The sequence below is a fragment of the Limulus polyphemus genome, unplaced genomic scaffold (assembly GCF_000517525.1).
Source record: "Limulus polyphemus unplaced genomic scaffold, Limulus_polyphemus-2.1.2 Scaffold2705, whole genome shotgun sequence".
Lineage (NCBI taxonomy): Eukaryota > Metazoa > Arthropoda > Merostomata > Xiphosura > Limulidae > Limulus > Limulus polyphemus.
In genome coordinates this window covers 51,053-68,240 of record NW_013668315.1, presented here as the reverse complement: position 1 = coordinate 68,240, position 17,188 = coordinate 51,053, and the positions used below count along the sequence as shown (strand labels likewise).

Here is a 17,188-nt window from a genome sequence, read left to right as displayed (position 1 = left end):
CATTGAGAAACCACGGCAATATTGAATTCTTATATCATTCTTTCAAGGAAATTAATGAGAACTCTAGCAAGTTCTGCTGCTGTGTGATTGCTTATCAGTAAGAATTTGGCAAATCTCTCTACAGAGCTATCATCTAGAACATATCTAAAGATTGTCAGTTGATCCATGTGGGATATATCTGGAGTACAATCATTTTGTTAAAAAGGTTAGAAAAAACGACCACTATACTTCAGATTATTATAAAAGAACATTTTATTTTAATCAACGTTTTGCCTTTGCAGCTTCATCAGGGTTAGTAAATACAACAGACACTGAGTAATACTTGGATATTTTGATTTCCTGGTTAATGGCTGTGAGAACTTTTTGTGTAGGGCTTCTATTGATCCATCACAAACATTTGAGAATAAGTATGAAACATAACCTTTTCCTTTATTTAAATGTTTTTGAATATGTTCAGCTAGAAATTTATCATACTCAGCCAATAGCTTCAGTATTTCTAAGTGTTTGCCATTAGGCACTGAACTAACTACTTCCATCACTTCCTCTGAATGCTAGCTCTCTGGATGATTGAAACTTTACAAATAAGAGAATACACCCTAGAATTTGGTAGCAGTATTTTTTCTCTGACCTCAGCTGCTCTGTAAGTCTTGTTTATTCATCCAATTTTATGAAAAAACAAATTTTTTGATATAACTTCGATGCAGTGAGCTTTTTTTCATACTGACTAAAGTCCCTTGCAGTATGTTTCCAGTCAGAGTAACCAGTTGTTGCTGAAAACAATTTGCATATAATGCAGAAGATGTCCCCCTATGATGCTGAGTAGCACAGCCAGTCTCTTTTAACCTATTCTTCATTCAACTGCTTGTGATAAAAAAAAAGTCCTTGAGCATTAGCATTAATTCTGTATCCATGTGCTGGAAAAAGGTAATCTCCAACACACAAACAAAATCTCTCATTTCATCAGAAACTTGTGTCCTTGTTCCTATATCAAATGTAAAAGATAGGTTAGTTAGTACCTTCATCAGCATTCCAATAATTAATTTTTTTCCTGTTGGTAGCAGCTGGATTCAATTTGATGATGTTGACAGTCATCATCACTGAAAGTTGTAGTCTCAACATGATTGTTTTCACAGTCCTGCTTGGTTGTTATGTTTTCAACACATTCTGATTGAAGGTAATGGCTTGATTTGATATGATGTGATTGATGGTCTTCAGCATCCAGAAATTTAGTGTCTACATTGTAGTTTCCACTATCTCGGCTGGAAAGGGTTTTGGTACTAGAGGACAAATCCCATAAATCCATTAGCTTCCTTCTCTAATTTTTTTCTTCCTCTTTCTTCGATCTTAGCTTTCCCAACTGTTTGTGTTTCTGTGTGCACATATAAGCATACTTGTGTATGTGTGTATAAGAGAGAGGGAGAGAGATGCCAGAATGAGCTACCTGATGGTTTCATAACAAATCATCACATATCATTTTCTGTACTCAACTCAAAAATTTCCAATTTTGTACTTGGATGGCTTGTATTCTATACCTTCCAATTAATGATGCTTGTCAAACTGATGAAAAATTATTTTCAGCTGATCAGTGGGTCAATGTATGCCCACAAGTAATTATGGATTTTTTATGGGATGACAATTTGTAAATTCTGTTCAAGAAATATAAAAAATTGATACGATATATTCTAAAAGCTTAAAATACTGTTAATTGTCTTGTTAGCATTGACTAAACTCTTTTTTTATGAAGAAAATCCAAAGACTTTGAGAATAAAGAATCAAAAGATTTAGATATCTTCAATCTAGCCTAACAACTTAGGTCTAGTCATATTCTAGGCCTATTTCTTGATCATACGATAAATAAGAAACAGTTTATCAGGTGCAAGCTGCTAGGAAAGATCCTGGCTGACAGTGTCCTAAAAATGGGAAGAGATTTTGATTGGCCGAGACCTATCAATCGATTAGCATTACTAGGTCTAGCCTCGCTTAGACCTAGCACACTTGCATTGCAAACTGTATGCAAATGTGCTAGGTCAGAGCAGGACTACACCTAGTCACACTATTCGGAGGCAAGCCAATCAAATCTCTCCACTCTCTACACTGCACAACAGGCCTATCCACACCACACACATACATACACTCTCTCTTCAAAAAGAAGACTTGGTCAAATGATTATTATTAAGTATTTTTTTCATAAGGGGCCTTTTTTGACCAAGCCTGGGGTTACAGCCCCAATAGCCTCTGCCTCAATCCACCCCTGGTCTTTTTGATGGGAATAAAGTGAATTACCACTCAACTAGGGTATCCCTAATTTAGAACTTGAACCAACTAAATATTTGAATGTTTTCAAAAGGGGTATCCAGGTTTTGCTTACATCTATTCTAGGTTGACTTAGTTTCTTGTCAGTTAGGTGAATGTAGAAGGCTTCTTGTATTTTTGTCATGTGTGATTCATATCCTATTAAGATATTTAGAAGCCACAATAGTTAAAAACAGCAATCTTTTGGTTTACACAATAATTTTTTTTAGACTGATCTACATACTCAAATAAAACAATTTTTATTGTATAAAACAAAAGAGGTCGTCGTTTTTAGCTGTATTTATTTATGATTTAGCATAACTGTCCAAGAAGAATTTTATAATAATTTATTCATATCCTGTTACTTTAGTGTTACTCCAATTTATTTTATGGTCTTCTTCTCTTGCATGATGAGTTATTGCACATAGATCTGTATTACCAAATCTTGTATGTTCATTATGTTCTTGAATTCTAACTTCTGTTGGTTGTTTTGTTTTTCCAATACACTGGAATCTACATTCATAGGAAATATTGTAAATAGTGTTTTTTCTCTCCAATGATTCTTTAAGTGGTTTGGTGTGTACTAACTGCAATATATTGCAATGTGGCTTCTAAATACTGTTCTGATTTTATGTAGTTTGCATATTTTCTATACATTTTCAGAGAGACCTCTGACATAAGGAAGCATACCTGTAAACCTGTAATTTCCTTCATTCTTATTCTTGATGTTTATTTTCTTCTATAGAAGAAAATACACATCACTACAACAATGGATACCCAGAACACTTGATACACATCACTACAACAATGGATACCCAGAACACTTGATAATTTTCTTCCTTCTTTCTGGAAACAGTATAGTCTATGACACCTGTCTTTATACTGTTTTGGGGTGGTTTGCTTTATCATCGAAGTATTTGCCCATAACTGTGGGTTTCCCATAAACCTTTATGATATATGAGTTATGTGTCTTGGTTACCATCACAACAACAAATGGAAATTTGTTAATTACTAGTTACTAATTAAGAACTAGGCTTAGGTGATTGTATAGGCTATCCATAGTTGAGATTGAATTGTTGCAATCTTACCATAAGTACTTAAGAACATATTAAATTCTACAGGTATTATAACTGTGCTACTTAGCTTTTATGATCTTCAAACATGTAAAATTGGGACACAGAATGTTGTTGTTACTTTTACATTTGTGGAACAACACATTCAGCATAAAGTTCGCTGAATTTCTAATACTAATATTTGAAAACAAGTATTTAAAATTCATCGTTGTTCAGGTATTTTAAGAATATTCTTAGGTAACTAAACAGGTCCAAGAGTAGTACTGTCAATTAAACTCGAGAATTTATACATAATATTTCACAAAAAGCTATATAAACAATGAGTAAATATAAGATTTTTTAAACTGAAGTTTTAGGATCATTTTCATACTGTATTTTAAGTATTAAAAAATCTGCTGTTACTTTCAGTTTCCATCTTGTGACATCACTCCAACTGTTGTTTAAAATGCTTTAAGTTCCATAAAAATGTTCCAAAATGTATTTGTAAATGTTTAGAATAGTACTTGCTAAATTCAATGCCTCATTATATCTGAAAACCACAGAAGGTAACCACTATTTGACATTAATTTCAATACTAACAAGATTTGTTTTTCATCTAGGTTGACTTCAATAAACACTATCATTAAAAACAGGACATATCAAAAATAATTAGGAGCAGCATCATGGAGGGGATTTATTTACTACCGAGTAAGCCTAATATGAATCACAGAAAAAGCTGCCCAGAAGTCTTAAAAAGTATGTGAAAGCCAGCATAGAAGGGGCACATAAAAAAGTCAAATCTCTCAAAACTGTCCTGAGAACTTAGGGGCCAAGAAAACTGAAGCATCATTTCCATTAGAGTAGTGTGCAGAAACAAATAATATATGGACGATACACAGGAAGAGATATGGAAAAAAACCTAGAGCAGATGCACAACTTAGAATATTCAGCAAAATACCTGAGCCTATCAAACTTTGAGCTAGTAGCAACAAATACCCTTAAATACTGAGTAAATAGGTAAATTCCATGATTGGGCTAAGTCAAACCGCATGGGTAGGATCCAGTACCTTTGAAAGGAATGCCAAGGTGTACTGAATGTATTTATAAAAGTGAACCTGAGAAAGCAACTTATCTCAATGAAATTTCTGGTAGACTGTAACATCACTATTACTGTGGATAGTCAGGAACAAGAGGTAGATAGCATAGCAACATGAAGTGAATAAAAGGAAAAAATGTGTTAAACAGTATCTACATAGTTATATGCATAGAATGACCTGCAGGACAATAACCCATGCACTGCTACATGGAACAAAAGGACAGTTAGATGTCAAATTATGGAAGGTATGAAAGAGATTTTCTGTACAAGCTAACACTCAAGTTCCATAAACCTTAAAATATTTGTATCAATCAACTCTTAAAGAGAATAAGGGTAGGAATAAAAATACCAAGGTATGAAAAACCACCTGTGATTACACTTGAAAGCTTCCAAGAAATATAAAACATACTAGGCAAGGCAAAACACACTATCCATGCTTAGTCAAAGTAAGTTATGTTAAAGGAAATAGAGGTTGATGGAAAAAAAAACATCCAGACATCCTTATGAACCAAATAAGTTTTAGCAAAAATAAAAATAAACCTTAATCCTTTCGATATGGGTCACAGGTAAAAGGCCATGTCATCTTGTTTGTTAACTCTCATTCAAAATTTCATTGAACTACTATTTCAAGAATTTATATCAATAAGTTTGGTATCAAATTTTAGACTATAATTCAAATTTTAAAAAAAACACAGATAAACATCGTTTTTTGTGTGTCACGTGGTATGTTGAATGCAGCACTGGTTCAAATTAGATGTTTGTAAAGTCAAAATATTAAGTCTATAGTTTCATATGAATTAGAAACTCAAATTACAGATACTGACAAGCTAGAATATAAAATAAGAAGGTATTATCTTTTCTATTTGTGAAGATATTGCTCACGTAATAAATCACATATAGTGGCACCCAGCTTACTTCTTTCCAATTTTGGAAATGCTCCCTTATATACACTTACTTCTATATAAGACATGAATAACCAATCGGGAGCTCACAATGTACCCCTAGTGGTTTTTCTCAGCCTTTCTAATGTTCCTTCCACCATTTCTTTCCTTTGAAACAAGTTTTCAATGAGGTAGGTTGTGTCTTTTGTATGCTCAAAATTTCATATTTTTTAGATCCAAATACGGCTTAGTTATTAAGTTCATAAATTATAGTACAATTCTATGATATTGATGTAGTAATTTATGATTTTTTAGTTATTCAAATGTATATATAACACCTAAAAAAAATTATTTTGTTTTATATCCTCCATGTGCAAAATTTTTAAAGGCTTAGCAACCTATGTCAAGCAGCAACTGAGTACAAAGGTTGTAACTAGAAGAGATAATTGTTTGTTTTACTTCTTTATTTACTGTTCTATGTTTAGGAAAAATAACTTTAAGAACTTATTTCAAAATAGCAATAATCTATATACATAATGTATAATAATTGAAATGTGACCATATTTTACAAAATACTAATCGCTTAAAACACAGCCAAGACAAGTTACTTTGTACAGAGCAAAGGTCACCTTTATGTTATTTGATAGAGTAACATGAGTGCACGCGAGTCGCATGGATCTAACTTCTTTACTGTTACCAGGCAGGGGTGAAAGGTCAATATAATAAAAATTATAAATATATATATATAAATGTATAATGTTATGAGATTTAAGCTATTTAGTCTAAATGTTTATGTTTTCATGTTATACTTTGTTGTCATTCTAGAAAGAAAGATGCATAATTTATGTTTATTGCCTAATTGCTTATGGTGGTTGTGAGATCGGTCACATTTACCGAACCCGTACAGAGATTAATTACTGAAAATAACAGATAATACATAAAGTTTTTTTTCTTAAGAAATGTTTGATAACTATCTGGACATTATAAAGACTTCGCAAAAGAAATTTCAAAATTTTCTGATGCATAAAAGTACTTTTAATCTTAAAATGAAAATTTCTCTGCATGATAGATAGATAGGCAAGATGTGAACAGATAAAATGGCACGAAAAAAACATTGATTTACAAAACTTAAGATTTAATAAAAAAAGTAGATATTTTGCATATGAAAGCATTGTAATGTTTACTGATAATCTGCCAAATTTCGTTAACATTCTCTTACTAATTTAAAAGTTATAGCATGAAAACTATAACAAGCACAAAATGGTTACAAGATCAGTCCAAGGGACTGAGCCCGAATTGAAAGAGTTAAACAACTAAAATTTGAGAAATTCCTTTCATTAAAAAACAACAAAAGAAGTACTGTTGGATATGAGTCCATCAAACAAGATTATAGCCTCCAAGTTCAAAGTCAAAGAACTCAGTGACACAAATGTAGCAAATAACATAAAATAGAAATTTCACTATATGGACAAATGAAGAACTTAGAACATCCCATATGTCAAATGAAGAGTAACCAGGAGGAAAGCGTAAGTTTGCACCCTATACTCTCAACTGGCTCCATATGAGTTTCCAACAGGAGGAAAACATAAATTCAAACCCTATACACTCAACAGGACTCATATCGGTTTTCATTTGACAAATGAAGAACTTAGAACATCCCATATTTCAAATGAAGAGTAACCAGGAGGAAAGCGTAAGTTCACACCCTATACTCTTAACTGGCTCCATACGAGTTTCCAATAGGAGAAGAGCATAAATTCAAACCCTATACACTCAACGGGATTCATATCGGTTTTCATTTGAAAAAAGACGTAATTCAAATGCTTCATTTACAAATAAATCCGCACGTTTCATTGTTGTTTTTGCTAGAAAGAGAACATAAGTTGACACATTATGCTTTCAGTTAGCCAAAAAAAAAACACATTCACCAGGAAGTTAGCACACACTGGTCCCATACAAGTTTTCATTTAGAAGGAAGCAAAAATTCAAATACCTTACTCTCAAATGGATCCATCACTTGGAAAACAACATAAATTCAAATAACACATTCTCAACTAGTCCCACAAAATTTTCTACCAAGAAAAGAGAAAGAAGCAAAAGATTAAACCATAGCAAAAATATCCCTTGGAAAAAGAAATATCAGGCTATCAGATGGCAACATGATGTAAAGAAAGGAGGTGAAATATAAACAAACAAAAACACTCATAAAATGAAGTTCCAGAAACACACAAAAAAGAATTGATCAGAAAGTTAAGAAAAGACAAAGGGGAAGAAGAAGAAGAAGCAAGAAAAATCTTGGGTTAAAATAATTTCAGACAAAAGAGATTATCAGAAGAAAGATATCTCAGCAAATTTTTAAATAATACAATCTTAATGGATGTACTTCAACCCAACATTTCATCTATGATAGTGATGAGGTTGAAAAGAAAAGTCTTAAGAATAAATGTTTGTGTTGCTAATTGATACTGAGGAATTAAAATCATAACTCTATGATGAAAAACCATAACAAACATTTTGAAAAGAAAGCTGAGAAACAGAGACTGACCAAACATTATGAGTACCACATGTATAAATAACAGATTACATCCACTGGAGAGCAAAGGAGACACCAAATAATTACTTGCCTCAGATAATAAGTTAATCTGAAATAGCATCATCAAGTTTACAAGTACATAATGATACTAGAGGATGAAAAGAACAAACTTCAAAAACCTGAAGATTTAAAAACAAAAACAAAGCTGAGCAGTACTGTCACAAAAACAAAAATCAGAGTAAACTAAAGCTGTTAACACAAAAGTTCAAACAACTTAACAAAGAACAAAGTTAAGACAAATAAAGTAAAAAAATTACACTGTTGAAGAATATCATTAGTGACACAAAATTCAAATTGAACAAATAACACACTAAACAGCAGCAAAGAGGAAGTTGGAATGAAATCATGGATTGTAGTGTCACATACTATTGTGAGCACTTGCAAACAAGTGGGAGAAAGACTAGCTGAAAGGTTAATCCTATAAACTACAATTAAGGTGATGTTATGAGCTGATATTCAGAAAGTGGTAATAAATAGGCTTAATAATGTAACAAGTGAACGTGAAGATACCACAAACTCTATTTTTGTATCAATTTTATCAACAATCATGTCAATCTATCATTATGACAAAATAACGTTCTAAAAGGTTTATATTATAAAAGGAACCTTCTACGTCTGTGAACTCTTAAAAAGTAATAGTAACATACTACTAAAAAAAGAAAATATATATACTGTATTCCAAAAACTGCATGTGATACTTAATAATAAATTCAATATAATTTTTAATGTAGTTTAATATTTCATCTTCCAATAAAACTATAATATCAAATTACTGAATAAAGATGAATAACTATTTTTTCAACATAATATTATATAAAACTACTAATTTCACTGATTCTACCTTAGTATTGTCAGGGCAACTTGTTCAATTACATCCAAGTCTTCTGGGGCTTCTTCAAGTTTCTTCCGTAAATCAGATGGCCAGTCCTAAACAATTATATTTACAAGCCGATGATGAAAAATGTTTTAAGGTAATGCTTAAGACACAAATAAGAAATAATAGTATTAACAAAAAAATATGACAACATACTGAAAATCAGAGTGGGTAATATGGATATACAACAATCTTTTCCATTAACTATAATCCACATTAACTGTAATCCACATTAACTCCTTCCATGATTTCCCCATGATAGTTCAGGTACCCTCCATGTTTCAAAAAATATTTGTCTGAGTTAATTTAAACCAAACCATTTCTTGCCATATTTTTAATTATTTGCTGGAATTTATTTGCATGTTATCATACATTACAATCAGTGCTCACTTGATGGCATTGGAAATACTGTCTGAGAATTATGTATAATAAACACCAGAAAAAAGCATTCCTATTATTCACTGTAGTTTTGTTGAAATCATGTATAAATCCAGGTCATAGAACTTTTGTTTCATTAGTAAAGTATAGGCTATCAAAAAATAAAATAAAAAACCTGACTTTTTTGAGCTCGTTTCAGTTTGCAAAAAAGAAACAACAAAACATTCAAATCTAAAGGAGTTCTTTAACTAAGTGGTCACACTCTTACTAAAAACTTCAGTTAAGGAGACAGGATAAATTTTCCCTTACAATATGCTCATGTCTACAACTTAAAGATTAGTAGATTCAGTACTAGTTAATGATATGCCATCATAATTAGAAGAAAAACCTAGCTCAACTGATCAAGTTTCTATTGGAAAATATGTAAGTTTAAAGTAAGGAAGTCAAAGGAAAGGTGTAAGATAGCGATTTCTACTTTTATTTTGGTATGTTTTTGTTTACTGTTCATTTATCATTCCTTCTATCATTTAGTTGAATTATGAGTTTTTAGTTACAATAGAACAATAACTCACCTTCTATCAAGAGCACATTGATTTTAAATGAAACTGGCACAAGCTTCCTCTAATGGTGGTGTACAGATATTAATGTTGTGAAAGATTATTTTGGTTTATGGTAATAGTTAGTCACATGAAATGTAATCTTGTGGTCAAACCACTAAATAAAAAGCCTTCCTTGATCTTGAAAATGAGTTAGTTCATGAGATATAGTTAGAAAGAATTATTGCTCAATATTGTTCTTGATATTGAGAAGTGGTTTAATTTTGGAACATTGTATTATTCTCTGGTAAATAAGGTTTTTTTAATTTTTTAATTCCTTAGATACTTCCTGAAATTCATCACATTGAGATTTATATTGTATTGTTTATTAACAATTTTAGCTAGACCTGGCCAAAGACCGGTTTCCTAGTTGTTTTTTTGTAAGTGATAAAATTTGTATTCTAGTTTGAAAGTTTTTCTTTGTATTTCTGTTGTTATATTTAATATGTTGTTTTCATTTGACCCTGGTTGTAGCAACATTTTGTTTAGTCCATTACAGAGGGTGTACAAGTACTAAATATCTAACTTATGCAAAAATACAGTAGGGATGACTCACACCAAAGTATATTTTAAAAAAAGATTAGTGAAGTGCAGTTAGTCATAAATAGACACATATAATTTAATAAAATGAACAAAAAAATTAGGAGAAAACAGAATTCTAGCCTTCAGTGTGGTGTCTTTTCACAAATGGCAAAAATTGAAGTATTGGACACTCATGTAGATCAGAATGTATTAAATACAAAGTAATCATGAATACCAACATACCATGAAAATCAGAATATAATGATACAGCTCAAGTGATGTTAAGATAAAAATAAATGGAATAGTGATGAAAATCAACTAAATCTGAATTCATATCAGAGCAGCAGTGAACAGCTACAGGAAATAAAGATTAAAGCATATAGAACTATTTTATAGATCAACTGATACTCAAGATTAACACTATGTAAAACAGACAGGTACTAACGATTTTTTTTAATCATCAATGTACCTCAGTTTCTTCAATCCTAAGGATCTTGGCATACAATTGTTGTTTCTTTTCTTCTTCAGATGGAAGTTTTCTGTGAGAAAGAAGCAGAAGGTACATTAATTAGCATGTACATACAAGTTCTCATAGTCTCTTTAAGCTCCATTTTAGAAAAAAACAATTAGAGGTGATTTAAAATGTCCTTTTTTTTTGTTTACCTGAAGGTTAGCGTATCAAATAATGGATGACTTTGATAGCATACATGACAGAAATCATTTCCTTACTTTAATATCATGCAAGAACATTTGCTATTCTAGTAAAAAAAAAAGCATTTAGGTTTTGTAATGCTAATACAAAGTGACTATTAAGTTTCTTCACACATTTTGCTGCTTATAACTCCCAAATCATAACACATGAATTAAGTGTATACACACAAGATAATAGGAAATGTATTTCCTAATGTTACATGTTTTGCCACATGGGAGTGCTACTAATGCTGTCACCTCTGGCACTAATTACTCTGTATGTACACTGACACAGCTTTAGATGTGTTTGTTAGCCTTGTGGATAGCCCTTGTGAAGTTTGCTATAGCAATGAACATAATGCAGGGGCAGCCTTTTGTCATTACAGAAGAGTTTGTTGAGGCCTAAGAGCCATTCTTAATCCTATCTATAAACTTGAGGAGACAGGATCATTGGCCAATACACCACAATCATGATACTCATACCTGTAGAAGTTGTTACACAAACTCAACATATGTCATTGGACATCAGTTAAGGCTTAATACCAAGACGAATATAGCACTCATCAAGTTGCAAAGTCTATTTGCTGAAATAAAAAAAAGTTTCCATACAAGATTGGAAGACTGCAGAAACTGTTTCCTGCCAACCCAGAGAAGCAATTAAGCTTTGTTTTGGAATTAATTGCATGTGTTCGTGTAGATAAAAATTGATTTAAAAATATTTTGTGGACTGAGGAAGTCAACTTTCACCTACACAGCCAAGTGAATATCCACCATTACATTATCTGAGTTGGGCTTACTAGCAATCATCATCAGGCTTTATATTTTTCAGAAGCATACAGATCATCTTTTATGAACTGTTACGATCCCCGATGCACATATCAAAATATGTTAGTAATAATGTGTTACCAGCCTCTACGATTACCAGATCTCACACCTACATATGTTACATTGTTAAATATTAATTTAAATACAAAAATACTCTTTTATGTTAAAACCTGTGTACTTGAGAATGATTGCACCAGTGACTGAAACATAGTACTTGTTAAATAAAAATTCTTTCTTGCTGTAAAAGTTGTAACTGGCATAAATACTTGTTCTATATTGTCTACAGTGCTGTCAGGTGAACTGATAGATATCTCAGTATTAATGCTTAATTGTTCAAAAAATAGAAAATCAGTTAAGATATTTCTCCAAATGTGAAACACACTTTAAACAACCAAAATAAAAACAACACTTGCTGAACTCACATTTATGGGCACCATTTTCTGCATGTGTCATGAGCTTTTTTACTGAGTTATATTAAAAATTTAATTAAGCAATTTTAAAATCAATGTATTTCAAAGAAATTAGCATTATAACTTACAATATAATTCAAAGTTTTATATTATCTAAGTTTTAATTCCATTATTTCAAACAAAACCTTAAAGAAAATTATTAAGCTTCAGTTTTGTTGTCACGAGTTTACAAAATCTTATTTTTCATCTCTGTAATTTCAATACTTCTTCACTATACTTCTTTGTATAGACAGAAACTAGGTTAATTGCTCTGTTTACATATCCTTCTTTCAAATTCCTTAGGGTCAATTCCTCACTGCCACAAGAAATAAATTTTCCTAACTCCTGACAGATGCCTTGCCCACCTTCTAGTCTTAAAAGTGGATTTTAAAACCAACCCCTATTTATCTGACTACATGTTTATATTCAACAAAAAATTAAAAGGTATATACATTTTTCTATTTCTTAGTTGTTGATAATAGATGCATTTATTAATATGGTAGAGAAAGTGAAAAATTAAATATAAACATTTATCTTGAAAAAATTTTTGATATTCATTTTGGAGGTTCTAGAGGTTATGAAAATGAAATCTGAAAAAAAAAGTAGTTTTATACTTCACATGAAAATCACCTAGCACTCTAACTATTCAGAGTATGAGTGCAAATAACTATAAGAAACAGATAACAAATTTTTAGAAGAAATATTTAATTAATTTCATTCTTTTTGTTCAAAATATTTGTAATTCTTAACAAAATCTTACCAACTGTTGTGAAGATATATTATGAAAAAGAATTCATATTGGAAAGATATGGAGAAATGCCTGAATCCCCATCAGAACACCATCCACAGCATGTACTGAATCAAACACAGTGGCCCCGCCCACCACTTTCATTTTTGGAAATGCTCCCTTATATACACTTACTTTTATATATATGACATGAATAACCAATTGGAAGCTCAGAATGTCCCCCTAGTTTTTTCAGCCATTATGATGTGTTATTGTGTTAATCTCATTCTTCTCATACATGATTTCAAATGATAAGATAAGTCTTTAGTGAGCTTGAAATTTCATAGTTTTTTAGACCCAAATACAGCTTAGTTACTACATTTGATAAGTTATAGTGGAATTCTATGGTATCGATATAGTAATTTATGATTTTTTTTGGTTATTTAAAATGTATATATATAAAACCTAAAAAAAATGTCTTTTCACATCCTCCACATGGAAAATTTCAAAAGCAGCAAACGAGTACAAAGGTCATAACTAGAAGAGATAATTGTTTGCTTTACTTCTTTATTTACTGTTCTAAGTTTAAGAACTTATTTGTAAATAGTATTAATGTATATAAATATATAATGTATAACTGAAATGTGACTGTATTTAAAAAAATACTAGTCCACTAAAACACAGGTCATTTTATAAAGACTAAAGGTCAGTTTTATATTATTGGATACGAGTGCACATGCACCGCATCATTGTAACTTCTGTATTAGCCAAGCATGGCTGGAAGGTCAATATAATAAATATATATAAATGTATAATGTTATGAGATTCAAGCTATTTAGACTAAACATTTGTGTTTTCACATTATAATCTGTAGTCATTCTAGAACGAAAAAAGCATAATTTAAATTTATATTTCCTAATTTTTTATAGTGGTTACGAGGCTGGTCAAATTGACAGATCCCATAGAGTTAAGGTAGAGAAAATAACAGAAAAAATATAAAGTTTTACTGAAAACAAATGTTTTAAATGTATTTAGGAGGTTTTAGAGATTACACAAACAATATTTGAGATTTTTGGGAAGAACAATAGTTTTTAAGTTATAACATGAAAATCATTTCGCATTTGGACTGGTAATGAAACAGACTCGATATTTTCACAAACAAATCTATAAAAAAAATACTTCATTAAAAAATCTAATTTTTTCGTGTACAAAAGACATGTAATCTTTACTAAAAGTCTACCAAATTTTGTTAAGATACACTTACTGCATTAAAAGGTATGGTATAAATACTTAACTTGTATATATTATACTGAACCCATCACGAAAGGGTTAACCAATAGTAGCATGACATGCTCACGTGACGCATGTAGTAAGTACCTATCCAAAATACATTTTCAGTATAGGAAAATTATAACTTCTGATACAGTACTTACCTCCTCTCACAAGATTAGATAAAATCCCACACTTAAAAGGAGGGAAGGAAAGAAGTACCCCCAAAAGTGTCCAAGAGATACTCCTGACAATCAGAGATATAGATCCAAAAATCAGAAGAGGAGAACCGCACCACTTCTGAGCCAAGTACACTCTTTGCCCATGTGTAGATTGTATAATACCCAAGGGCAGAAATTGTGAGACATAGAGTGGCTAGGACGCAGCGGACTGTACTCGATAAGTCAACTACATCCAAAACCTCCTCGTGGTGTACCGACATCCACACGAGGGTAAGATGAGGATCAATGAACAGACAGAACAGGATACAGGAGTCAATCGAGATCTGAATGCTCAGAGAGGTGAGAGATATAAGAGAAAGGATGGTTATCCTCATGAACAGCAAAAGGCTGAGAAAGGCAAGACTGGTCTGGGTAGAGGAATATAGTGTGTGAAGCATCAATAGCATAGGCACCCAAATGATAGTGATCACATGTGAAAATGAGGAGGAAATAGGATGTAAGAGAAAGGTGGTGCAAAGAACAAGAAGTCAACGCCTCAAGCAGGACATGTGTAATGGCATACAAAACCATATTAAGGGTTTAGTCAGGCATGGGAGTTAGATGAGGAAGTCAATGAAGAAGGAAGGAGCAGAAGAGAGTAGATAAGAAAGGGGAAGAAAACACCCTGTGGTATTGGGAAAATCGAAATGTAGCAGACAACACCACCTGATAGCTAGCAATAGTGGAGACTGACAAACCATGGTCGAACAGCCAATTAAAAAAGGTAGAAAGGTGGCTCACAGTAGGATGACTGGGAGGAAAGGAGTGATGGCTGGATCAATAAAGAAAGACGGACACTTTTGTCAATAGACAGATAACTTGGAAAGACAAAAGGAATGTGATGAGTAGGCTGCTACAGAATAAGAGAGTTTGGTCCAATGGGCAATGGACTGGAAAAATCCTACACATGAAGATGGAAGGACAGCACCTCTTGATGAAAAAGGGATATGTGAGGGTGAAGCAAGAGTGAGGGGTCATTGGGTATATGAGGAAGGAGGGGTTCTTGACACCAACTGAAGAAGCAAAACAAACCAAGGCTGAGTCGGCTAAAGATGTGCCACAGTAGGTTTCTAGATGGAGTGTCATGTATCAAGACAAGCACCTGAGAGATTAGACAAAAAAGGAGAACAGCTACAAAAGCCAGAGCCAACGAATGAAGAACAATGGACCAGAAGAGAGAAAGACTGGAGTTTAGAGGGATGGCAAAGGCTTCTGAGAGCAAAACTCAATAAAAGACCTGGTGGTTGAGAGACCACTCCCCAGTGCAGCTGAGAGAGAGAGAGGTGGTCTGCCACAAGATACATAGCACCTGGCACATGACAGAAAGAACCCAATGCAAATAAGTCCAAAAGCAAAGGGTCCTGGAATGGGTGTGCCCTTTGTGGTTGATGTAAGAAACAACCATGGAAATGTCAGACTGAATCATAATTGATTGATTCAGCAGAAAAAGCAGTAAATGGGAACCTGCCTAATGAACAGCAAGCAGTGTGAGCACAGTGATGTGAAGTTAATGCTCGTCCTGCATCCATATGCAAGAAGTCATGGAGTCATCCAGAGACGTGCCTCAACTTAAGAGGAAAGCATTAGTGAAGAGATAGATCCAGTTTAGGAGTTGATAAGGGAACAATGGAAGAAGTATTGGTAGAGTTCAACCACTATGAAAATTCCTCAGAGAGAGGAGAGGTTTACAATCGAGAACAGTGGAACCCGAGAAGGAATCCTTTGGATCTCCAAGGTCCACTGGAGGAACCACATGTATGCATGCCCCAAAGGAATGAGGGGTTCTAGAGAAGCCAGAACCTCCAAAAGCAAAAGAACTCCTTACACTGGATGAGAATAAGAAGGACAAATCCTATAGACCAGATATTCCATAGCTTGCAGGTAAAGAGGAGAAGGATGAACTCGGCTGAGATAAGAGATGAGGAAAATGCCCAGCTGTATCAAACATGTAGTGGATGTGAGAAAAGACTTGAATATCTTGACAAGCTAACCCAACCATGTAGCCCATTGCAAAAGAGAGGTGTGAGAAGATGATAACACCCAAAAATGGACCAACAGAAGCCAATCATCCAAGAAAAGGAATGTGAAGATGATAAGCAAAAGCCTTCACGATACAAGTAAATACAAAAAGGGCTAACGCTTTGTCGAAAGGGTAGAGCAAGGAATTGGAAGACACAAATCTGATGGATGGAATATACAAAACATCTAGAAAATGGGGCAATAAGATGTGTACAAAGGTGTTTGACATATCAATCATGGCCAACTGCAGACCAGGTGAAAAAGACCATAGACCAGGTCAGAAAGAGGAGAAAAGGAAATGGTAAGAGTGGGGATAGAGACAATTGGTGAGAAAATGAAAAACATCTGTTGGCAATAACTGAGACCAAGTGCTGGCAAAAAGGAAGAAACAGATACCCACAGGGTCTAATGTGATGGGATAGTCACTGATAAAAACAGCATGGAACCAGACATCAGGTAGTGGGAGAATGAGAAAAAGAGGAACATGGAATGGGAATGGTAGGGGTAGACTGATCCAGATGAGGAACAGGAGTCAAAGGACCTGGTCATGAAATAAGAAAAACTTGGGAAGTTAATGAAGAACAAAATCATGCAACTGCAGTCTAGGTCTCCAGTGAGAAACGAACACCACCAAAGATGCCTGGGTGAAAAAAGGGAGCCCAACAAAAACCATGAACACAAGAAAGAAGGTGTACAGTAAAGAG

General features: G+C 33.1%; 1 protein-coding gene across 1 annotated transcript in view; it reads right to left on the bottom strand.

The window, feature by feature from the left end:
- The window catches only part of LOC106467681 (VPS9 domain-containing protein 1-like), a 78,557-nt gene that overhangs the window by 26,937 nt on the left and 34,432 nt on the right, over positions 1-17,188 (bottom strand). Inside the window, exons 7-8 of the mRNA XM_022395888.1 lie at positions 10,754-10,823; positions 8,756-8,841 (exon numbers count right to left, since the gene is read on the bottom strand). Of these exons, the coding sequence (XP_022251596.1) occupies positions 8,756-8,841; positions 10,754-10,823 (156 nt within the window). The remainder of the gene's footprint in view (positions 1-8,755; positions 8,842-10,753; positions 10,824-17,188) is intronic.